General features: G+C 43.0%; 1 protein-coding gene across 2 annotated transcripts; it reads left to right on the top strand.

The window, feature by feature from the left end:
• The first annotated feature begins 379 nt into the window (after nt 1-379).
• Nucleotides 380-23,413, top strand: MSH6 (mutS homolog 6). 2 transcript variants are annotated; one of them, XM_021701241.2, is made up of 10 exons: nt 380-803; nt 11,585-11,784; nt 14,349-14,515; nt 16,543-19,087; nt 20,362-20,633; nt 21,629-21,746; nt 22,047-22,136; nt 22,672-22,826; nt 22,929-23,128; nt 23,244-23,413. In XM_021701241.2, the coding sequence occupies exons 1-10, from the start codon at nt 544-546 to the stop codon at nt 23,323-23,325; spliced, it is 4,089 nt and encodes a 1,362-aa protein (XP_021556916.1). In that variant the 5' UTR covers nt 380-543; the 3' UTR covers nt 23,326-23,413. The 2 variants fall into 2 exon arrangements, with proteins under 2 accessions (XP_021556916.1, XP_044774794.1); XM_044918859.1 differs by lacking the exons at nt 11,585-11,784; nt 14,349-14,515 and having other exon boundaries at nt 460-780.
• Nucleotides 23,414-23,939: the final 526 nt, after the last annotated feature.

Here is a 23,939-nt window from a genome sequence, read left to right as displayed (position 1 = left end):
AGCCGTTTCTCCGCAAGGGCCTCTTTCCGCGGCCCTTGGGTCCGCCTCCTGCAAACAGGCCACTCATGCCCACGCAGTGCGTGATGTCCGTACCGCGCGGCCCCCGCTCGCAGCCCCATCATGCCCGCTTCCCTTCCAGAAAGGGCCGGCTTCCCGAGGCGGGGGCTCCGCGGCCCCGCCCGGCTTCCGGCCCGGGCGTTCCAGCTCAGACCAGCCCGGATCGGCCCCATGGAGCGAGCGCGCCAGGCCCACCCACCGCCGCTCCGGCCGCCTGGGGCTAGGGCCCCGCGCGGCCTGGCGCCCCCTCCCCTCCCCACGTCGCCCGGCGGCCCGAGAGGGCGGGGCCGGGCGCGCACCGCCCGCGACGCCGCCCGCGACGCCGCCCGCGCACGCCCGGGCGCCTGCCGATTGGCCGCTGGGGCCAGTGTTCCTCCGGCGCAGCGCGCCTCCCCCCAGATTTCCCGCCAGCAGTCGCCGCGCGGTTTATTCCGTGCTTCCAAGGGCTCGGTCCGACAGAGCGGTTGGGCCTCGCCGGCCGTCGCTATGTCGCGACAGAGCACGCTGTACAGCTTCTTCCCCAAGTCTCCAGCGCTGAATAATGCTAATAAGGCCTCGGTCAGGGCTTCAGGTGTAGGCGGCGGCGCCGCCGCGGCCACCGGGGCCTCCCGTTCTCCCGGCGGGGATGCGGCCTGGAGCGAGGCCGAGCCTGGGCCTGGGCCCTTGGCAGGCTCCGCGTCGCCGCGGGAGGCGAGGAACATCAATGGAGGGCTGCGGAGATCTGCCGCCCCTGCGGTCCCCGCCAGGTAGCGGGGTTGGGGGGGCGTCGGGGGTGGGAGCGCAGGGAGCTTGGGGAAGGGAGGCTCGCTTTGGAGGACTTGGGGGGGTTCGCAGCCAGGCCTTAGGCTTGGAGGAGGTGGGGCTGCATACTTGGCTTGAAAGCGTGCGGGGCCTGAGTTTGTAGCCTTGGCGTTAGGGGGCGTAGATTGTAAACAGGGTAGGAGGAAATGGGCTGCAGGAAGAAAGCGGGGGAGGAGACGCGCAGACTTTGGAGGAAGAGAAGGGTACCACCAGGTGGGAGGCCGGGTTAGCGAAGAGAAAGGGAAGATGGGAGCATTGGGGGTGGGGCATGAAGAGAAAGGCGCTTTGCAAGCTCTGTGCGGGGTGCGCACCCAGGGCTGGGGGAGGGGCTGGTGCCTGCCTGCAGCGGGGGAGGGGTGGCGGGAAAGAGGACTGCCTTCGGGGAGGATGAACGCTTTGTAGCCCGGAGGCTGTGGGGGCGCGGCGTGCAGTGAGTGGGATTCGAGGAGGAGGTTCCTCGTTCGGAGCTGGGATAGGGAATTGAGGGCCAGCAGACGTTCGGGGAACACGCTTGGATGTTTGGTTTTGAGCCTCGGGCGCCTATACACTGGGAGCCGTGGGCCCTTGGCCTGCCTGTGGGCTGTGCAGGGGGTGGGGGTGGGCCGCGAGCTGAGCGTACCGGGGGTGTGTCACGCCGCAGACCGAGGAGTCTGATTGGTCCGAGTGAGGGTTGCAGGGCGGGGCGGGGCAGGTGGAGGGGCGCAGAAAGTGCTGGGATCGGCTAGGTCATCCCATAGGTAGGCCGAACGTGCACCAAGACAAATGAATTTAGAGGCTATCTTAATTTTGGAAGTATTGTGTGGAGTTGAAAAAGATGCTATTTTATGATACGGTGTCTCTTGTTGACAATTGCATGGGAGGATGGGGCCCCGCAATATTTTCCGAGTCGAGAGTGAGACTCTAAAGGCCGTGATCTGGCGCTGGGCAGGGGTATAGGGACGCGATTGTGGGGAAGCCTGCCGGGAGGTGTTCTCGCTCTGAGCAGTTCCGTGCTGTTCACGGCTTGGCCGGCCTTTTGTCGGAGCAGCGGGCGACATATTGAAAAGCTCGCATTTGCTGTATCCCAGGTATTGTATTAGGCACAAAGGGTAATGGTAGCCCTTTGAAAGGATGAAGAAATAGAGGTTTAGAAAAAGTGAAAAACTCCCTTCAAGATCAGAGAGTTGGTTAGTGGTTCTGAGTAGGCTCTTTAAAATGTCGTGAGTTTTAGGTGTCCTACAGATTTTCCGAAGTCCTAAGTGGCATTAGTTTTCTTTAAGCGACCCTTTTAGGCAGGGAGTTTAACTATATAGTTGTGTGAAGAGTAGTAGGATGTGTCTCTGGCTTACAGATTATTTTGAGCTCTTTTTTTTTTTTTTTTTTTTAAGATTTTTTTATTTGACAGAGCACAAGCAGGGGGAGCGGCAGGCCGAGGGAGAGGGAGAAGCAGGCTCCCCCCCGCCCGAGCAGGGAGCCCGACATGGGGCTCGATCCCAGAACCCTGGGATCATGACCCCAGCGGAAGACAGCCGCGTAACTGACTGAGCCACCCAGGCACCCCTGAGCTTATTTTTTCTGAGAAACAGCAGATACGAGAAGTAACCGAATGTTACTCTCTGTAAGGGTCATTTTAATTTATAAAGGAAACCTCTATTTGTAAGGATGTCTCCAGGAAAAGATGGATGACTAAATCAGGAGAAACTAATGGAGAGCTTCTGACTTAAATCTGCATAACAACCATAATCCTTGTTTGCTGTTCTTTCCCTGGTAGCCTCCCATACCTGTCCGCTCCCCCCCCCCACTCCATTTTTCTTTTGTCTTTAGCTGCAGATGGTATTTAAGGTGGTGACTTGGGCTATCTCTGTGAATTACTCAGTTTTCCTTAGTATCCAGTGTATATGGGGGTATACACGTTAAACTTTTGTTAGGTTTTCTCTCATTAACCTTTTACTACTAAGGGGGTTTCAGCCAAGAACTCAGAAGGATGGAGGGAAAAACATTTTTCCTCCACTACATTTGCATCCTCCATAACAGACTGTTTTTCCATAAAATTTTCATCATGAGACATGCAAGGTGTATTATAATGTTTATTTGAACGTGAATTGATTATTATTATTATTTTTTAAGATTTTATTTATTTGACAGAGGCACAGCGAGAGAGGGAACACAAGCAGGGGGAGTGGGAGAGGGAGAAGCAGGCTTCCGGAGGAGCAGGGAGCCCGATGTAGGGCTCGATCCCAGGACCCTGGGATCATGACCTGAGGGGAAGGCAGATGCTTAACGACTGAGCCACCCAGGCGCCCCTGAATTGATTATTCTTGCATCCGTGCTAAAAGGCCTTCAGTCAACAAATGTCCATGTACCTACTCTGCCAGGCACAGAATTAGGCATTACGGATCCTGGATACACCCTTGAATAGGACAAGCAAAAAGGCAATTCTTGGAGCAGAAGCAGATTTATAAGCTCTATGAGCTTTGGTCAGGGGAAGGGGGGTTATGTGTCAGCGTAGGCTTTTGGCTCTTCAGGCTGAGACCCAAGAGATAGGTAGGAGTTAGCAAGGCTACAGTGGGAGTAAGGGGGTGTTAGGAAGCTGGTTCAGGAAAAAGGTCCTGCAGATTGTGATAGAAGAGAAGAGACAGGAGCCTTGGAGAGGATGTGTAAGGATCCAGTCATGAGCAGACTGATAGCCCACAAAGACATTTAGACTTTTTCTGAGGGTCAGTTGAAAGCTTTAAAAAGAAGTTGAGCATCTTTTAGTGTTGGTCATGTACATTTCCTCTTGTGCTTAAGTGTTCCAAGTGTTTTGCCTGTTTTGGTTTTTTTCCTAGTTCTTTGCCAGTGGTGTGTGATGCAAAGTCTTTTTCCACCCTGGGTAGTCTTTTTTGCCAGCTTATGACATCTTTTGAACAGAAGTTACTAATTGTAATGTCACATTTGTCAATCTTTTTCTTTATGGCTAATACTTCTATAGGTTTTATTTAAGAAATCCAGAGGGGAGATTGAGGTTTTAGAAAGCTCACTCTGTGGGTGCCTGGGTGACTCAGTCCGTAGAACATGTGATTTGATCTCGGGGTAGTGAGTTCGAGCCCCACATTGAGCGTAGAGATTACATTAAAAATAAAATCTTAAAGAAATCTCACTGTGGCTTAAGTGTGTTTGGTGGGGAGACCTGTTGGTAATGGAGAGAGCATGTGGGTAGTGGTAGTGGGGGTAGGATTTAGAAGAGGAGTTGAGAGACCAAAGTGCTAGGTGAGGCATGTGTTGGTGATGATGCAGATAATGGGACATAAGAGCAAGGAGGGAGACAAGATGACATCAGTTTGAAGTAAATGGCTATAAGAAGAGTAGAAGGAGGGGCGCCTGGGCGGCTCAGTTGGTTATGTGTCCCGCTTTTGATTTCGGCTCAGGTCATGATCTCTGGGTCCTGGGATTGTGCCCTGCCTGGGCTCCACATTCAGCGTGGAGTCTGAGGAGTCTCCCTCCCTCTGCCTTCCAAGGGCATATGTATGTGCTCTCAAAATAAATAAACAAGTGTTAAAAAAAAAAAAAGGAGAGAGAAGAGTAGCAGGACGTATGTGTGTCCTGAGCCTGCGTCTCATACTTAATTTTTTCTGTAGTTTATTAAGATCATAATTGAGAGAGCTGTAAGGCTTCTGACCACTTAAATCTGGCTTTTTAAAAAATTATTATTATTACTACACATCTTGGCTAGTTTGTTTTTTACAGTCTTCAGTGATAATGGTCTCTCTCTGAACTGTATGCCCTGTTCCCATTCACAGACAAGGAACAGTCAGACCTGGCAAATCTTTTTTCATCACCTTTATTTAAAGGTAACTAGCTGCACTAAAGTTATAGGTGCTTTCCTAAGAACGTTCATACAGTTAAACATATTTATAGCAATACGTTTTTCCAACTATCACACCTAATATAATATTAGCTATTCTAAGAGAAAAGAATTAAAAAAATTCAAGCTCTTTAAAAAGTATCCTGTGGACTCAGTGTCACAGACCTAACTTGTTTTGATTGACATAATTAAAACAGACATTAAAGATGTTCAACTTGGGGTGTCTGTGTTGCTCAGTTGGTTAAGCATCTGCCTTTGGCTCAGGTCATGATTCCAGGGTCCTGGGTTGGAGCCCTGCATTGGGCTCCCTGCTCAGCAGGGAGTCTGCTTCTCCCTCTACCCCTCCCCTTTCCTATTTGTGCTTTCTTGCATGTGCTTTCTCTCAAATAAAACCTTAAAAAAAAAAAAAAAAAGATGCTCAACTTGTCATAATTTGGTCTATGGGATTCTCTTTTGAGCTGCTTTTATGGCTTTGCATTACCTCAGAGCTTTTGAAAATATTCTGATGACTGTTTTCCCTGCTCTAAGGCATGAAATTAAGCTGCTCCACAGAGAGCCTGGTTTCTGGGCGCCTGGGTGGCTCAGTCGCTTCAGCGTCTGCTGTTGGCCCAGGTCATGATCCTCGGGGTCCTGGGATGGAGCCCGCATCTGGCTCCCTGCTCAGCAAGGAGTTTGCTTCTCCCTCTGCCCCTCACCCCGCTCCTGGCTCTCGCTCTCTTTCAAATAAATAAATAAATAAAATCTTCAAAAAAAAAAAAATTCTAGGCAGCTGGCCGGTTAGCTCAGTTGGTTAGAGCGTGGTGCTAGTAATAATAATAAAAAAAAAAAAGATCTAAAGAACCTGGTTTCTTCTAACTTTTAGGTTTCTTTTCCAATGCTATTTAGAAAATAGTACTAGACACCAGTTTAGATGCTAGTTTATATGGTCACCCTAGACCCTAGTGCATAAATGATGGGCCATAGTTAACCCAAGCTGAAGAAGGAAAAGGTATACGGGCAGAAGTGCACTGGTAGGTTGATTACTTCTGATTACTTCTTTTTTTCTCAGTACTGCATTTAGTTGTTGGAGGATAGGGGAAGTCTTCTCTAATGGTCCACCTTGAGAGTTAGGTGCAAACTCTGATAGCTGATTTCTAAAGTTGGCTTGAGAGTGTTTTCATGTTATGACTCAATGTTTATATGCGTAAGTTTTTGTTAGACAAGCCCAGTTTATCTTTTATTGCTTACAGCAGCAAATTCTAGTAGTGCTTTGATATCTACTGATTTTTTTTTTTTCTTTTTAAGTAGATAGCCTTTTTAAAACGTTGATTATGAATTTGGGGCACAACCAGTAATTGACACCAAGATTATGGACTAAAGAGAAAGCAAAATAATGTGATTTTAAAGCAAAAATCTGTTCAATGTATGTTTGGCTTTACTGAGACATTTCTTATTTTTAGTTGTATGAAGGCTTTATTATTTTTAAAGTAAGCTCTACGCCCAATGTGGGGCTTGAACTCATGACTCTGAGATTGAGTCAAATGCTCTACCCACTGAGCCAGCCTGGTGCCCTAGTTGTATGAAGGCTTTTACATTTGTTTTTCTGAGCTGTCAGCTTTTCCTTTTTTTTTTTTTTTTTTTTTTACTGTCTTTGGAATCCCAAGAATATGAAACATTTAAGATATATTAACATTTTTGGGGGTCCTGGCTAGCTCAGTTGGAAGAGTGGGCAGCTCTTGATCTCAGGGTTGTGAGTTCGAGCTCTCTGTTGACTGTAGAGATTACCTAAATAAACTTAACAAAAATTAAAAAAAAGATGTATTAACATTTTAAAAACACGTAAAGTCATAATTGGATCTTCTTTATAAGTACATTGTACGATAATCCCAATATTTATTTTCGCATTTTAGCTTGGGCTTTATAAAGACCCGGTGTATTTTACATTGTAATAAAATCCTTAGATGTGAGGTGGCTTTTCAGCCCACATATTTTCAAATTGGATTTGCATAGAGGTAATGATCCTTGTTAATACAGTTATATGAAAAGAGAAAGATGTTAAGATTGTCAGAAGATATAGCCAAATATGAAAATACAGTAAACTGTACAGTAACTTGAGTAAAGCTTTAAATAGAGCCAGTGGAATAGGTGGATGTGATTTTATAGGATTATTAGGCACTTATAAGGACCAGTGTATGACAGATTATAGCACATTCCAGCTGTGAAACTCAGGCTTGCATTATATTTCCATACTTTATTGCTTTAAAAGATGTATTTATTTGAGAGAGGGAGTGCAAGGGAGAGAGAGAATCTCAAGCAGATTCCGTGCTAAATGCAGAGCCCAACTTTGGCCTCGATCTCACGACCCATGAGATCGTGACCCGAGCCAAAATCAAGAGTTGGATGCTTAACTGACTGCACCACCTAGGCATGCCCTCTATATTTTAAAATACAGTATTTAATGTTGGTAGGAAAACTTGAATATTTGCATGGATTAAAATATATGTTCCTTTTATTTTGGTATTCTTTGGAAACTACACAACTACTAGAAATTAAAATTTTAAAATTACCTATAAAGAGTTGAAGTTTGCCCACAAAATTAATAAATGTAAAAACTTTGTTAGTATTAAGTGAAGAAAAATTTTATTTTTAAAGATTTTATTTATTTGGGGGGGTGAGAGAGAGAGTAGGAGCAGGGGGAGGGGCAGAGGGAGAAGCAGGCTCCCCCCTGTCCCCCCAGCAAGGAGCCCGATGCCGGGCTCGATCCCAGGACCCCGAGCTGAAGGCAGACGCCTAACCGACTGAGCCACCCAGGCGCCCTTACACAGTATATTTTATTACTTGCTTAATTCTTATTTTGGTTGGAAGCCACGGTTTCCTGGACCAGAATTTTTAAAGTGTCCACTTTTAGCGTTAGAGGAACAGTGCTTATTTTTTTTTTTTTTTTTTAAAGATTTTATTTATTTATTTGAGAGAGAGTACATGAGAGGGGGGAGGGTCAGAGGGAGAAGCAGACTCCCCGCTAAGCAGAGAGCCTGATGCGGGACTCGATCCTGGGACTCCAGGATCGTGACCTGAGCCGAAGGCAGTCGCTTAACCAACTGAGCCACCCAGGCGCCCCGGAACAGTGCTTATTACTAAATGTTTTAGTCTTTGCGTTACATAGTGTAGTGCCAGTTGCTAACATCAGAAAAGTTAGGTTATGTGTAAGATTCTGTAAGTGTAAGATATATTTAGGGTAAGGTGATGTTGAAGAACAGTTTGAATAGTTCATTTTAACTTTACAGATAAGGAATTTACTTCAAAACTGATAATTGATTGTAATTAGCTTTTTTTTTTTTAACGATTTTATTTATTTGACAGAGAGAGACACAGCCAGAGAGGAAACACAAGCAGGGGGAGTGGGAGAGAGAGAAGCAGACTCCCTGCCGAGCAGGGAGCCCGATGCGGGGCTTGATCCCAGGACCCTCTATCATGACCTGAGCCGAAGGCAGACGCTTAACCACTGAGCCACCCAGGCGCCCCGATTGTAATTAGCTTTCACATTTTTTTCTCTAGTGAGTATGTACATTTGCCTTGCAAAATAAATTTAAAGATATTAAATTTTTAAATTGGTTGCTTGGAATTTTTGAGACCTTTGAATACTGTATAGTTCGTTTTACAATTTGTACTACATTTGCACAAGTGGGAGTTTTAAGGTAACAGTATTCTTAGCTCAAGTTAATTCCTTTGGGATAAAACTAGAATGAACTTATTCATGTTAAAACAGCAATATTTTATTATATAGTAAGTTTAGGTATAAAGCTAAAAAAAATTTTCCCCATGTCTTCTGGGTCTCAGAAACTTGAGTTACTCTTAATTAAGGATAGAAAGGAACTTTCAGGAGGCAGCATGGCCATCTCATTTTTTTGCTCATGAATTTTGATCTAGGGGTGTCTGGGTGGCTCATTCTTAAGCATCTGCCTTCAGCTCAGGTCATGATCCTGGGGTCCTGGGATCAAGCTTGCATCTGGCTCCCTGCTCAGCAGGGGGTCTGCTTCACCTTCTGCCCCTCCCCCGCTCATGTTTTCTTTCTCTCTCTCTCTCAAATAAATTCTTAAAAAAAAATAATAATAATTTTGATCTAGTCATAGTTTCTCTGGGAGCCTCCGAGACCACTGAGATTCCTGCAAGTGCTCTGTTGCCTCCTACCAGGCAAAATAGAATTCCACTGGATTTGAGGCATCCTGCTCCTTTGAACTTCAAATGTATCACCAAGATGTACATTCCTGCCAGTCTCTTATGCACTAACTCCATTCTTGAGAATTTGTAACTTTTGTAAGACATGTATGTAATAAAACAGTTGGTGTCCAGTTCAGCACTTAGTCCTTACCCTCCATAACTCCATTCACAAAGGCAAGAAAAATAGTCATCTTTAATTTTACAAACCAAGAACACGTTGTAAACCTCACCCCATACTGGTCAGGCTCAGGGCTCATCCCCATATATATAATAAATTCAATACCTAGGGAAGGGACTGCCTCAAAATGGCCAGATGGGGTTCACGCTTTGCTACGTACACACCAAAACGTTACCTGCGTCTCTTTTAAGGGATTTAGTTGCCTTTAAGAAGGGCAGCCAGGGGGCATCTGGGTGGCTCAGTTGGTTAAACTGCTGGCGGCTCAGGTCGTGATCCCCAGGGATCAAGCCCCAAGTTGGGCTCCCTGCTCAGCGGGGAGTCTGCTTCTCCCTCCCTTTCCTTTTGTCCCTCTGCCCCCCGCTCGGTGTGCATTCTCTCTTTCTCTCTCATAAATAAAATCTGTAAAAAAAATAAAGGGCAGCCAGGCTTGACAGATAGGTAGCCCTAGTGATCCCCCTTTCAGAAAAATCTGCTTTGAAGCCTAATGTCTCAAGACTGTACAGCCAGAAATACGCTTCCTGAGGGGGGACGTGTTCATTGAAATAACATGTACTTACTCTGTTTGGCCAGTCTTCTAAAAATTACGGTCGGGTTCAGACTCAGAACTGATAGTGTCTTTAGGGAGACAAGTTATTTCCCTCCTTTAGCAGCAGAAAAAGAGTACAGCTGTAGGGTAGTCTCAGGTACTTCAGTACAAAGAAAGCTTGTGGTTTTCTGATACTTGCGACAGGCTTTTTGTGGTTAAGTGGCTACTTGGCCAAGAGTTAAGAGAGGGCGCCTGGGTGGCTCAGTTGGTTAAGCGACTGCCTTCGGCTCAGGTCATGATCCTGGAGTCCCGGGATCGAGTCCCGCATCGGGCTCCCTGCTCGGCAGGGAGTCTGCTTCTCCCTCTGACCCTCCTCCCTCTCATGCTCTCTGTCTTTCATTCTCTCTGTCTCAAATAAATAAATAAAATCTTTAAAAAAAAGAGTTAAGAGACGGCTTGACAGTAGGGAGGCTTGTCGAGCATTCTGCGTGGCTGTCAGGGTCTTTGTCTCCTGTCAATGGACATGTTGGTAAGGAGGAAGGGCTTAAGGGAGAAATTTGAATTGTATAGACGGAGCTTCCTGTTTGAAGATCCAATGTGTGGTGAGCTTGCCAGCAGTACTTACGGATTTGTGTTTGTGCAGGTTGCTGTAGATTCCTGTAAGAGCGCACGTATCGTAAAGGCCCTTGAGAAGAGCTCCCGCTGAAGTCATGCTGTAGTTTGGCTTTGCTGATTGTCTAGCCTAAGGGTTTCCTGTTCAATTTCTCCAGACAGGACTGCTTTAACTTCATGACTGGGTCTGAATAAGGTCGCCCCAGTGTACTAATGCAAGCTATTCTAAAATATTCTTGTTTGTAATGTACTTACTTTACTTTTGCAGTTATTTAATGAAAACCTTTAAGCAAGTTTAGAAAATCTTGGTATATAGTATTTGAGCAGAATTTATTAGCTGTTGCGGTATCTCCATCACTGAGGGACTCTGCTGGAGTCTTTAATTTTTACTTTTTTATTAAGTTTTATTTTTTAAGAGAGAGTGCGCGCACGAGCAGGGCGGGGCAGAGGCCGAGGGAGAGAGAGAGTCTCAAGCAGGCTGCACACCCAGTGCTGCGCCCAGCGCAGGGCTCAGTCTCCTGACCCTGAGATGAGGACGTGAGCTTAAATAAAGAGCCAGATGCTTAGCCTTCGGAGCCAGCCAAGCGCCCCTATTAAGTTTGAATTTTAATTCTGGTTAGCTAACATACAGTGTTCTATTAGTTTCAGGCGTACATCTGCTGTAGTCTTTTCAGCTCGATTCTTCTTCCTCTCCCGCTACGCTCTCCTTTCCCTTTCTCAGGAAACCTTCAGGACCAAATTAATTTTCATGAAGAGTGAATCTTTGTTTTTGATTCTGCAGGCATATATACTCATTATTTTTGGGCGTGTTAGGCGCTTCTCTGTTTACTTTTTCCATAAAACCAGATTCCTAGCGGTGGGGGTTAGTAGTGTGCTAGGTGGCTTGTGGAGTGTTAACTGGAAACAGATTCCAAGCAGAGTCTGATGAGGTAATATTTATTATCATTAACCAATTACATAGTATGTTTGGTATTTTATTAATACCATGGGTCAGGTCCTGTTCCTGACACATCCCATAGTGTAGTATACACGTGTGATACATTATAGTTTGCAGAGCATGTACAATGAGTCTGTGCCTTTTTCTTTGCATCAGTATTCTACCAGAATTTGGCCATAGCTTATATAAACTTTGATTTTCTGAGAAACAGTTTCTCACCTTAATACCAGAATTCATTATATGACTTGAACATCTGATTTTTAAAATTTTACTTTATTTTTTTGAACATCTGATTTAAAAAAATTCTAGAATGTCTGTGCTTGAATATTAATGCCAGAAGACTTCAAAGGAGTGTTAATGATGCCTTCCTTGGAATTGCTTATTTGTACGTAATTGCCTTTAATGTAACTTAACCAAATATTAACCAAGTTATATATTTCCTTTTGGCAACAGTTCTTGTGACTTCTCACCAGGTGATTTGGTTTGGGCCAAGATGGAGGGTTACCCCTGGTGGCCTTGCCTGGTTTACAACCACCCTTTTGATGGAACATTCATCCGTGAGAAAGGGAAGTCTGTCCGAGTTCATGTACAGTTTTTTGATGACAGCCCAACAAGGGGCTGGGTTAGCAGAAGGCTATTAAAACCATATACAGGTAAGAGAGTCCACTCTTCAGAGTGTGTGTGAGAGAGTGTAAGAGAGCAAGCATGCAGCACATGAGCACAAGTGTCTGCGACTCCCATACAGTGACATTAAGTGTATTTTATGCCAGTAAATTTCAGGAGTGGCAGGGTGGATGCCTCCAGCATGGGAAAAAGAGAAGATGCAGCTGGTCTTTAGCTGGTTTGTTGTGGGGTGGAATTTTTATTTCTGTCTTTTCAGTTGACTTAATGGCAATATCATGCCCGTAAGGGAAAAATGTTTTCATGGTTAGATCTCATTTGGACCCAAATACCAAATTCAGGCATGAAAAGGGTAAATTAACAGGGCCCGATCTTCAGAGATCTAAGAGAAAGGCGGTGCGGTCAGGATATGTAGCAAATAGATCAGTGACACTGTCTAGGGTAGATGGAGATGCATGTTTACTTAGCCTTCAAAATCCTCACTTAGGAGCACATCTGAATTGAGTTTCACATCAGACTTCTGGAACCATGACGTGCTTTTTCCAGGCCCAGCTTTTTTATGTCCTAGACGTCAGCAGTCCTGCCTGTGTAGCTTCACTTGGGCCTATCAGTTTCTTGAATTCTCCAGTGCACACGCACATTATGTTTGCCAGGTTCACTGCCCGTATACGCTTGAGCATGAGTAAGTCCTTATCCATTACCCTCAGATTCTCCAGGCTAGGGTGCTTTTGAACTCAGTGTTTTGGAATCAGAATAAGGGTCAATTTCCCAGGAATCTCTGGGAATCCTGCCTTTTGGTCATAGCGTCATCCTGCAGGGCGAGGAGGGCACACTGAAGAAAGTGCGGTCTGCACGCAAATCTGACCTGCAGGATGGAAAGAGAATCTGGAAATTTGGTTCTGTCTTCTGCACTAATTTGCTGTATAATCTTGGCCAAAAAAGTAACTCAGATCCTGCTTATTCATATGTAAAAGGAGAGTTGAACCAGGTAACAAAAGGTCTTTTTCTAGGACTAATTTTGAGATTCCTTTTTTTTTTTTTAAGAGCTAGCACGCTAGTGCGTGGGGGCGGGGGTGGGAAGAATCTTTAGCTCAGGGTTCCATCTCCAGGCCCTGAGATCTTGACCTGAGCCACAATCAAGAGTTGGATGCTTAACTCATTGAGCCACCCAGGCACGCCAACTTTTGAGATTCTAAACAAAGCTTTGGCAACATGACTTTAATTTAAAAATACCCAAAAAAGTTTACATTTATGTTGTCATTATTTTGTAAAGGCACCCGTTGTGTACCACCTTTGCCCTTTAAATTCCCAAATTGTTGCAATAGCATGGATGAGGATAAACTAGGTTTTTAATTCTTTCTGGAGGGGGGAGGTCCTTAAAATTGGAAAGCAGTTTGCATCAGGGATTTTCTGGGGAATGATGAGGTCATTAGATAGGTGGGGGGTGCGTGCAGCTGCAAACAGGCACTTGAGGAAGTTAGGAGCCACCCTCCAATGGACTTTGATTGTTGCAATTTGTACTGTTGGTGCAGCTCTTTAGAAAAGTGGGCAATTGCACCTTTATTTTAGGCAGCCCATCAAGTTGCTAATGTAATGGCACTTTAGGACGTCCCATTAGTTTTAGTATACAGTAGAAAGAAGGAAATAATGTAATGTTTGGATCTGTTAAATTTAGACAAGTTCAGGTTTGTTTTCTAATTATATTTAGTCAGAAGAAAACAAAGACATTGCTAGTTAGGCCTCTGCCATTAGACTTGTGATCATCTGCATATAATCTTTTGCTCAGAGGATAGGAGTGTCATTTAAAATTACAGCTCTTGGGGCACCTGGGTGGCTCAGTCAGTTGAGCGTCCGACTCTTGGTTTTGGCTCAGGTCCTGATCTTGGGGTCCTGAGATGGAGCCCCACGTCCCACTCAGTGGTGAGTCTGCTTGAGATTCTCCTCACCTTCTGCCCCTCCCCCCACTTGCAGGCGTGCTCTCTCTCAAATAAAATCTTTTAAAAAAAATAATCTGAAAGGAATAAAGGAAGAGTTTTACCTGAAAACAAAACAATTTGATTCAACCTAAAAAACAAAAACAAAACCATTCAAAGTTTGAACTGGGTTACCCTTCCAAAATGTTAGTATCCTTACTAGTAGGGTTTTGTTTGTTTTTAGTATACCCTATTTAATTACCTTGGGGATAAACTTAGTATCATAGCTTCATTTAACTGACAGTGTAGTTTTTGCCTTCCTGAAGTGATTTTTTTGTACAAAGGGTCTCAAAACCCTTTTACATCTCCTGCTTCACCTGAAGAGGGGTGCCTTATCTATTTAGGGCCACAGTCCCAGGTCATTAGAAGAGAGATGAAGTAGTTCTGGGTGACCCAATAGTTAAGGCAACTTCAAGGAGGTAAAATAGGTAATTTAAGTTACTGTAGGCTTTACTGATCTATTATCAATCAAACGTAATGGGACGTTAAAAACTGTACTTGATTCTTCTCATGCTTGTCCATTAGTACACGTGTTAGACATTGAGCCCATTCCCTAGCTAACAGTTCTTATTTATAAATGAGTAAGATTTGCTTAATAAGAAATATAAATCTAAATTTTTTAGGTTCAAAATCGAAGGAAGTGCAAAAAGGAGGTCATTTTTACAGTTCAAAGCCTGAAATACTCAGAGCAATGCAACGTGCAGATGAAGCCTTGAGTAAAGACAAGATTGAGAGGCTTGAATTGGCAGTGTGTGATGAGCCCTCAGAACCAGAGGAAGAAGAGATGGAGGTGGGATATTGTTCAACAGTCTGTTGTTAATTATGTTGGGAAAGTGATGGAAAAGGGGGGGGTATTAAAGTGATATTCTCTTGTTTTATTTATATATATATGTATACACACACATACACTTTAATACTCATACACATCTTCTTTTATCTTTTATTTGTGAGAGAGTGTGAGCATGAGGAGGGGCAGAGGGAGAGGGAGAAGAGGGGAGAGAATCTTTATTTTTTTTTTATTTTTATTTATTTATTTTTTTTAAAGATTTTATTTATTTATTTCACAGAGAGAGACACAGCGAGAGAGGGAACACAAGCAGGGGGAGTGGGAGAGGGAGAAGGAGAAGCAGGCTCCCCGCAGAGCAGGGAGCCCGATGCGGGACTCGATCCCAGGACCCTGGGACCATGACCTGAGCTGAAGGCAGTCGCTTAACCAACTGAGCCACCCAGGCGCCCCGAGAATCTTTTTTTTAAAGATTTTATTTATGTATTTGAGAGAGAAAGAATGAGACAGAGCATGAGAGGGAGGAGGGTCAGAGGGAGAAGCAGACTCCCTGCTGAGCGGGGAGCCCGATGTGGGACTCGATCCGGGGACTCCAGGATCATGACCTGAGCCGAAGGCAGTCGCTTAACCAACTGAGCCACCCAGGTGCCCGAGGGGAGAGAATCTTAAGCAGGCTCCACACTCAGCGTGGAGCCTGATCAGGGCCTTGATCTCACAGCCGAGATCACCACCTGAGCCAGAATCAAGAGTCTGAATGCTTAACAGACTGAGCTACCCAGGTACCCCAAATACTCATACACATACTTCTACACTTCTGTAGGACTGTAGGTTAAGTTAGGTTAGAATCTCAGCAGCCAATTTGCTTAAGTTCTCAAGCTTCAAGCCTGCTAGAAGACACATGCCGTAAGAGGTAGTACACCATTTTGGTAACAAGTAACAGGACGGTAAGGACATGGTGATAAACTTGGTTATGATGTCTGGCAGTAAGCATCTCTATGAGGGTGTGGTCCAGCCCTGGAAATTAATTACCTAATGTTCTCGATACTTTTTTTTTTTGGTATTAATGGTCACTATTTGAGTGATTAAATCATTCTTCTCTAATTTAATAAATTAATGAACTGTGTGCTTAAGAGATTCATTTATGACTAAGCCTGATGTTATGTTTTGTTCTGTTATAGGTAGGGAATAAACTAATGAGTATTTTAAGAGAAATGAAAGAAAAGAGATTTTTAATCTTATTTTCGAGGTTGAGGACAGGGGTCATAACACCAATGAAAGGTTTAGAACTGGATGGTAATATAAAGATCATTTGGCCTCATACAACTTCCCATGTGTGGGAGATCCATGATAAGTGAACTGTGCCTTGCCCAAGAAGCTACAGCTGGTTTGTGGAAGAGCAAGGACTAGAAAGCCTGTATAGATTGCACTGCTTAAAATGGCAAACTTCGTATGTCCCTCTGGAAGAGGAGAGATGACCCTGGAAGAAAGATCCAGGCTAACAGAGGGAGATTTAAAGTTACTTCCACAGCTGACTGTTAATGAGGGTATCACCTGTAGGTATTTGGGATGTATGGTCATGGCTTCAACACTATTGTACAGGATAAAACTGTCAGGAGAGAATTGCTTAATTCTATAGTGTGATGCTACTGAAATTGATACTTATTTTTTGGAAATTCCTTTTTTTTTTTTTAAAGATTTTATTTATTTATTTGACAGACACAGCGAGAGAGGGAACACAAGCAGGGGGAGTGGGAAAGGGAGAAGCAGGCTTCCTCTGGAGCAGGAAACCCAACAACGTGGGGGCTCGATCCCAGGACCTGGGGATCATGACCGGAGCCAAAGGCAGACGCTTAATGACTGAGCCACCCAGGTGCCCTTTTTGGAAATTCCTTAAAGAACATAGTTTCTCATTTCTGGAGCTGGGTTCTCCTCTTGATACAGGATACTGCAGCATATTGAGAGATACTCCACACCAGTACTTTAATTTTCCAGATTTTGTCTTATATTTAAGTAACTCTTTCTTTGCCTGCCAGGTAGGTGCAACTTACTCATCAGGTAAGAGTGAAGAAGAAAATGAAATTGAAAGTGAAGAGGAAGTACGGCCTAAGGTCCAAGGATCTAGGCGAAGTAGCCGCCAAATAAAAAAACGAAGGGTCATATCAGACTCTGAGAGTGACGTTGGTGGCTCTGATGTGGAATTCAAGCCGGATGCTAAGGAGGAAGGGAGCAGTGATGAAATAAGCAGTGGAGTGGGGGATAGTGACAGTGAGGGCCTGGACAGTCCTGTCAAAGTTGCTTCAAAGCGGAAGAAAATGGTGACTGGAAATGGTTCTCTCAAAAGGAAAAGTTCAAGGAAGGAAATGCCCTTGGCTACCAAACGATCACCTGGCATTTCATCAGACACCAAGAGTGCTTTGAATGCTTTCTCTGCCCCTCAAAATTCTGAATCTCAAGCCCACATTGGTGGAGGATGTGATGATGGTAGTCGCCCCACTTTGTGGTATCATGAAACTTTAGAGTGGCTTAAGGAGGAAAAGAGAAGAGATCTACACAGGAGGCGACCCGATCACCCTGATTTTGATGCATCCACACTCTGTGTTCCTGAGGATTTCCTTAATTCCTGTACTCCTGGGATGAGGAAGTGGTGGCAGATTAAGTCTCAGAACTTTGATCTTGTTATATTTTATAAGGTGGGGAAGTTTTATGAGCTGTACCACATGGATGCTCTTATTGGAGTCAACGAACTAGGTCTGGTGTTCATGAAAGGCAACTGGGCTCATTCTGGTTTCCCTGAAATAGCATTTGGCCGATACTCCGATTCTCTGGTTCAGAAGGGCTATAAGGTAGCACGAGTGGAACAGACGGAGACCCCCGAAATGATGGAGGCACGATGCCGGAAGATGGCACATATATCTAAGTATGACAGAGTGGTGAGGAGGGAGATCTGTAGAGTCATTACCAAGGGTACACAGACCTACAGTGTATTGGAAGGTGACCCCTCTGAGAACTATAGTAAGTATCTTCTTAGCCTCAAAGAAAAAGAGGAAGATTCTTCTGGCCACACTCGGGTGTACGGAGTATGCTTTGTTGATACCTCACTGGGAAAGTTTTTCATAGGTCAGTTTTCAGATGATCGCCACTGTTCCAGATTTAGGACTCTAGTGGCACACTATCCTCCAGTACAAGTCTTGTTTGAGAAAGGAAACCTCTCAACAGAAACGAAGATGATTCTGAAGGGTTCATTATCCTCCTCTCTTCAGGAAGGTCTGATACCAGGCTCCCAGTTTTGGGATGCAGCCAAAACTTTGAGAACTCTCCTTGAAGAAGGATATTTTAAGGAGAAGTTAAATGAGGACAGTGGGGTGATGTTACCCCAGGTGCTTAAAGGTATGACCTCAGAGTCTGATTCTCTTGGGTTGACACCAGGAGAGAAGAGTGAATTGGCCCTCTCTGCTCTAGGTGGTTGTGTCTTCTACCTCAAAAAATGCCTTATTGATCAAGAGCTTTTATCAATGGCCAATTTTGAAGAATACATTCCCTTGGATTCTGACATGGTCAGTGCTACAAGACCTGGTGCTGTGTTTGCTAAAGCCAATCAACGAATGGTGCTAGATGCTGTGACATTAAGCAACTTGGAGATTTTCACGAATGGAACAAATGGTTCTACTGAAGGGACCCTGCTAGAAAAGATCGATACTTGCCATACGCCCTTTGGTAAGCGGCTTCTAAAGCAGTGGCTTTGTGCCCCACTCTGTAGCCCTTATGCTATCAACGATCGTCTAGATGCTATAGAAGACCTCATGGTTGTGCCTGACAAAATCTCTGATGTGGTAGACCTTCTGAAGAAGCTTCCAGACCTTGAAAGGCTGCTGAGTAAAATTCATAATGTTGGGTCTCCCCTGAAGAGCCAGAACCACCCAGATAGCAGGGCTATCATGTATGAAGAAACTACATACAGCAAAAAAAAGATTATTGATTTTCTTTCTGCTCTAGAAGGGTTTAAAGTAGTATGTAAAATTATAGAGATTATGGAAGAAGTCGTTGACAACTTTAAGTCTAAAATCCTTAAGCAGGTCATTACTCTACAGACAAAAAATCCTGAGGGTCGTTTTCCAGATTTGACTATAGAACTGAACCGATGGGATACAGCCTTTGACCATGAGAAGGCTCGAAAGACTGGACTAATTACTCCCAAAGCAGGATTTGACTCTGATTATGACCAAGCTCTTGCTGACATAAGAGAAAATGAACAGAGCCTCCTGGAATACTTGGAGAAACAGCGCAGTCGAATTGGCTGTAGGACCATTGTCTACTGGGGGATCGGTAGGAACCGTTACCAGTTGGAAATTCCAGAGAATTTCATCACTCGTAATTTGCCAGAAGAATATGAGCTAAAATCTACCAAGAAGGGGTGTAAGCGATACTGGACCAAAACTATTGAGAAGAAGTTGGCTAATCTGATAAATGCTGAAGAACGGAGAGACGTATCATTGAAGGACTGCATGCGGCGACTGTTCTTTAACTTTGATAAAAATTATAAGGACTGGCAGTCTGCTGTTGAGTGCATCGCAATATTGGGTAAGACTCTGAACAAACTCTGGTTAGTCCTTGTGTCCCAGTTATGCGTTAAGATTTAAATCCATTGGACATTTGCCATTGAGGTAGATCTCTAAACACAGCTAACAAGGTGTATGTCTTGACGTGTATATACTTGCCTCACTTGACAAAATGGCTAGTTTGCCTGTAGCAATTTAAGTTCACTTTTGCCCTTACTCAGTCTTGAATAATTGAATGAAAGACTGAAAGGTTTTTAGTACCTTTTTTTTTTTTTTTAAAAGCAGGGGCTTTATTTTGCTTTGTTTTTATTTTTTTAAGATTTTATTTATTTATTTGAGACAGAGTGAATGAAAGACAGAGAGCATGAGAGAGAGGAGGGTCAGAGGGAGAAGCAGACTCCCCACTGAGCAGGGAGCCCGATGCGGGACTCGATCCGGGGACTCCAGGATCATGACCTGAGCTGAAGGCAGTTGCTTAACCAACTGAGCCACCCAGGTGCCCTTGCTTTGTTTTTAAATTTGGGGCTTGAACCCTGAGATTAAGACGTGAGCTGAGATCAAGAGTCATACGTTCCAGATGCTCAACTGACTGGCCCACCCAGGCACCCGATTTTTAGTACCTTTAGTATCTGATACTGTTTTTGATAATGTTTTTTTAAGTTTCTCTTTTTTGTTAGACTAAATTAAAACTATGTCTTGGCACATCACTTCTTTTTCTTTTTTCAGTTGATCTCTTTACATGCATATATTTTAAGATCTTAATCTTTTTATCTTAGCCCAAATTATCACACTTTTTTCTTATAGTTGATTTCTAAGAGCCCTGATTTATATATTTGTAATTTGGCAACTTTTTCAATTTCATAAATAGTTTCCTTTTTCTTTAAATTTCCAACTTATTTGGAGCCTTTGCTGTTTTACAGTTTAGGTTTTTTTCCTGTGTTTTAAAAATACAGTAACCATAGCTTACCCAAATTTGTAATAGAACTGTTCTGATCTGAATACAACTGTCCAGAATTGAATAGCACAATTATTCCTTAAACCAATACAACTTTGAACGGTTTGGTGGGTAATTTAAATCTTCCCTCAGCACAGGTGTTCAAAATTGGTGAATTTACTTTCTTCTGAAGATTCTTTTTTGTAAGTTTGCCTCTTAGAAAAAAACATGTATAAAAAGCAACTAGAATATACTGCCCTCCACTGAAAAAGTGTTTTTGAAAGACTTTTTAATTAGTTGATTTTTTGTGCTTCTCAAGCAGCCTCAAAAATGAAGCCTCACTTTTACCCTCTCTTTAACAGATGTCTTACTGTGCCTGGCTAACTACAGTCGAGGGGGTGATGGCCCTATGTGTCGTCCAGTAATTCTGTTGCCAGAAGAAGGCACTCCTCCCTTCTTAGACCTTAGAGGATCACGTCATCCCTGCATTACGAAGACTTTTTTTGGAGATGACTTTATACCTAATGACATTCTAATAGGCTGTGAGGAAGAGGAGGAGGAGGAAAATGGCAAAGCTTACTGTGTGCTTGTGACTGGACCTAACATGGGGGGCAAGTCTACGCTCATGAGACAGGTAAACTGAACATTAAGGTGTTGTTATACAAAGTCATTTGTATACTTTCGGAATATATTACATATTTAGGCCACCCTTTCCCAAATAGCACATAAATTACATAGAATTCAGTCACCAGCATAACAGGAAGCAAAGGAAAAATGCTTTGTAATTGTATTTACCTTACCTTTATCAGGTATCTGCCTCATGTTATGGGGAGCATACATTAAAAATTCGAGATTTCAGGTCATGATTTCTTTATAAACTCTTTGACTTGATTGGATTCATTTCCTCTGAAGGTAGATGTATTCATAATGAATGAAAATGCTGGAGGTTTGTTTCTCAGTTAGACTCATGTGTGGGAATCCTTATAAAAGAACCATGACAGACTTGTTCAGGTAGGAGAGCAGTTGAAATTCATGACCTCTAATAACTGTTGGAAACTGCTTTTGTCTTCTCTTTATACCAGGGGTTGGCCAGCCACTGAGCTAAACATATTTACATTTTTTAAAAGGTTGGAGAAAGGAAAAAAAATGTGACAGAGACATTGGACCCTTGACTGAAAATATTTGCTGACCCCCCCTGCTCTCCTGTATGATTAGGTTCACCAAATTTGCTAACTAGCAGGAGGCAGTATAGTATAGTCCGTGGTTTTCAATCCCATTTTCGTTTTTTCATATTACTTGGGAGAGCTTGACAAAAAAAAGTACAGAGGGGCTTCCATCGTCCCAAATAGATGCATTTGGTCTGGAATTGGTTCTAAGCATCAGTGATTTTAAGATTCTACCGTGTAGTCAGCCAGGGTTGAGAATCACTAATGCAGTGGGTTAAAAGGTCACAGGCTCTGAGGTTTTAAAGCCAGTTAGGCCCTAAGCCTCTTGGTTTTCTAGGCTTCACTTTGCCTACTTTGGATTGTGAACAATTTTTAAGAGTGCCTGACTCGTATATAATTGTTCTTATCTATCTGTATCTGTTTTTCTTTAATACATTAAAGACCTTTCCTCCCTCCTTCACAGGCTGGCCTATTAGCTGTAATGGCCCAAGTGGGTTGTTACATACCTGCTGAAGTGTGTAGGCTCACACCAATTGATAGAGTATTTACTAGACTTGGTGCTTCCGACAGAATAATGTCAGGTGAGTCTTCTTTTTCACCTAAGGCTTTATTAGTGGACAGTTCATTTCTACATTTTGTATGATAAATACATCTGCCTTGAAATTAAATTTGTGTGAGCCATTTAAATTCGATGTTTGGTTTTTCTTGTGTTAGCGAAGTGGAGTGCTTTCAGGCATTTGAAAATATTCTTCCTTCAAGAATTGCATAATCTCTTAATGAGATGTAACCTGTGGTACTGGGTAGCTCATGATATGAACCCAAAAGATGAACGTACTATTTTAGGATTTTTAAAAAGATCTCCTTCTGTGTGTTTTTTTTAGGTGAAAGTACGTTTTTTGTTGAATTGAGTGAAACTGCCAGTATACTTACGCATGCCACAGCACATTCTCTGGTGCTTGTGGATGAATTAGGTAAGACATTACAATTTCCATTTAAAGGCTATTTTAAAAACTTTCATTCTTCTTGACGATGGTCGGACCTTTCTTAAAAAAAAGTTTGAACGCGCTCACCTTTGTGCCATAGACCCATAGTGGGAGATGGTAGGAGAGATCATGTGAAAAGATCTTTTAATTACCAAGGCTAAATTTTTTCATCGTATTAAAATATGGTTGTTAGGATGTTTCTGAACATCAGTGGTACCTGCAGAGTACTCTTTAAAAAAAGAAATGCAGGGGTGTCTGGCTGGCTCAGTCAGTAGAATGTGTGACTCTTGATCTCAGGGTTTTAAGTTTGAGCCCTATGTTGGGTGTAGAGATTACTTAAAAAATCTTTAAAAACAGCACCCTACTTCCAGGGCTGATAAGCAGATCTATTTAGCTAAACAGGGCCTATTATTTGGATGCACTAATTGAGGTTACCATTTATCCTTTTTTCATTTTGTTGTGAGGTATATCCTTGTTGGTATAAGGCAGATATATAATTTATGCATATATTTTACTTTCATAGGAAGAGGTACTGCAACATTTGATGGAACAGCAATAGCAAATGCGGTTGTTAAAGAACTTGCTGAGAACATAAAGTGTCGTACACTGTTTTCTACCCACTACCATTCATTAGTAGAAGATTATTCTCAAAATGTTGCAGTGCGCCTGGGCCACATGGTATGTATAAATTGCTTATTCAGAAGTTTAGATTTTTTGAGGGAATCAAGGCAGGTACTTCCATTGCTAGCACATGAACAGAACATATCTTCCTTTTTTTAGGCATGCATGGTAGAAAATGAATGTGAGGATCCCAGCCAGGAGACTATTACCTTCCTCTATAAATTCATTAAGGGAGCTTGTCCTAAAAGCTATGGCTTTAATGCAGCGAGGCTTGCTAATATTCCAGAGGAGGTTATTCAAAAGGGACATAGGAAAGCAAGAGAATTTGAGAAGATGACTCAGTCACTGCGATTATTTCGGTAATTATACTTGGATATAATTTTGCCATACAGCTGACCTTATTAAAACTGTAAAGGGGGATGGTTGATGCACTATGAAAAGCATGAACTGAATTTTCTTTTTTTTAATTTTAAGGGAAGTTTGCCTGGCTAGTGAAAGGTCGACTATAGATGCTGAAGCTGTCCCTAAATTGCTGACTTTGATTAAGGAATTATAGACTGCATTGGAAGCTTTGAGTTGGCTTTTGACAAAGGTGGTAAATTCAGACAACATATGATCTAATAAACTTTATTTTTTAAAAATGACCATTTTTCCATTTTCTTTCTAGGAAATTAAACCCTTTTAATTCTTATCTACCTTCTACATAATGGTTATTGAATACTCCACAATATATTAAGTCTAGATGTTATGGTACATGCATACACTTTCAGGCTGTTTATACCCACTGTCACCAATACACATAAATGGGGGGAGCTATGAAACTGTATAGGGCTGTATATATACTTGTCTCAGCTTAATGCAGGAAATTGTTTTTAATTTCCAGCAGTTCGTCTAAACTGTTCAAAAAAAAACTATGAACAGAGTTCAAATACAGGACTGTTTTGAAGAGACTTTCTAAAGTGTACTTTAAAACATAGTAGTTTTTACCTTTCACAAAACTGAGTTACAAGAATACTTTTTGTTTTACAGTGCATCCCTTCCTAGGAAGTCTCATTAAAACACTCACTTTTTCTAGGGGTGATTTTGAATGCTGCACAGGAAAGGGAAGGAAATAATAGTCTTAACTTTTCTTAAAGGATACCAGAAACATTGCTGGATATAATTTAAGAT

The sequence above is a fragment of the Neomonachus schauinslandi genome, chromosome 10, assembly GCF_002201575.2.
Source record: "Neomonachus schauinslandi chromosome 10, ASM220157v2, whole genome shotgun sequence".
Classification (NCBI taxonomy): Eukaryota; Metazoa; Chordata; class Mammalia; order Carnivora; family Phocidae; genus Neomonachus; species Neomonachus schauinslandi.
This window is presented reverse-complemented; position numbering and strand designations above follow the sequence as displayed.

Excerpts from the sequence above, each read along its gene's own strand:
- MSH6 (XM_021701241.2), top strand. The coding sequence starts at position 544 with ATGTCGCGACAGAGCACGCTGTACAGCTTCTTCCCCAAGTCTCCAGCG. Across the intron at positions 11,785-14,348 it reads GCTATTAAAACCATATACAG|GTTCAAAATCGAAGGAAGTG; the intron begins GTAAGAGAGTCC and ends TAAATTTTTTAG. Across the intron at positions 19,088-20,361 it reads TGAGTGCATCGCAATATTGG|ATGTCTTACTGTGCCTGGCT; the intron begins GTAAGACTCTGA and ends TCTCTTTAACAG.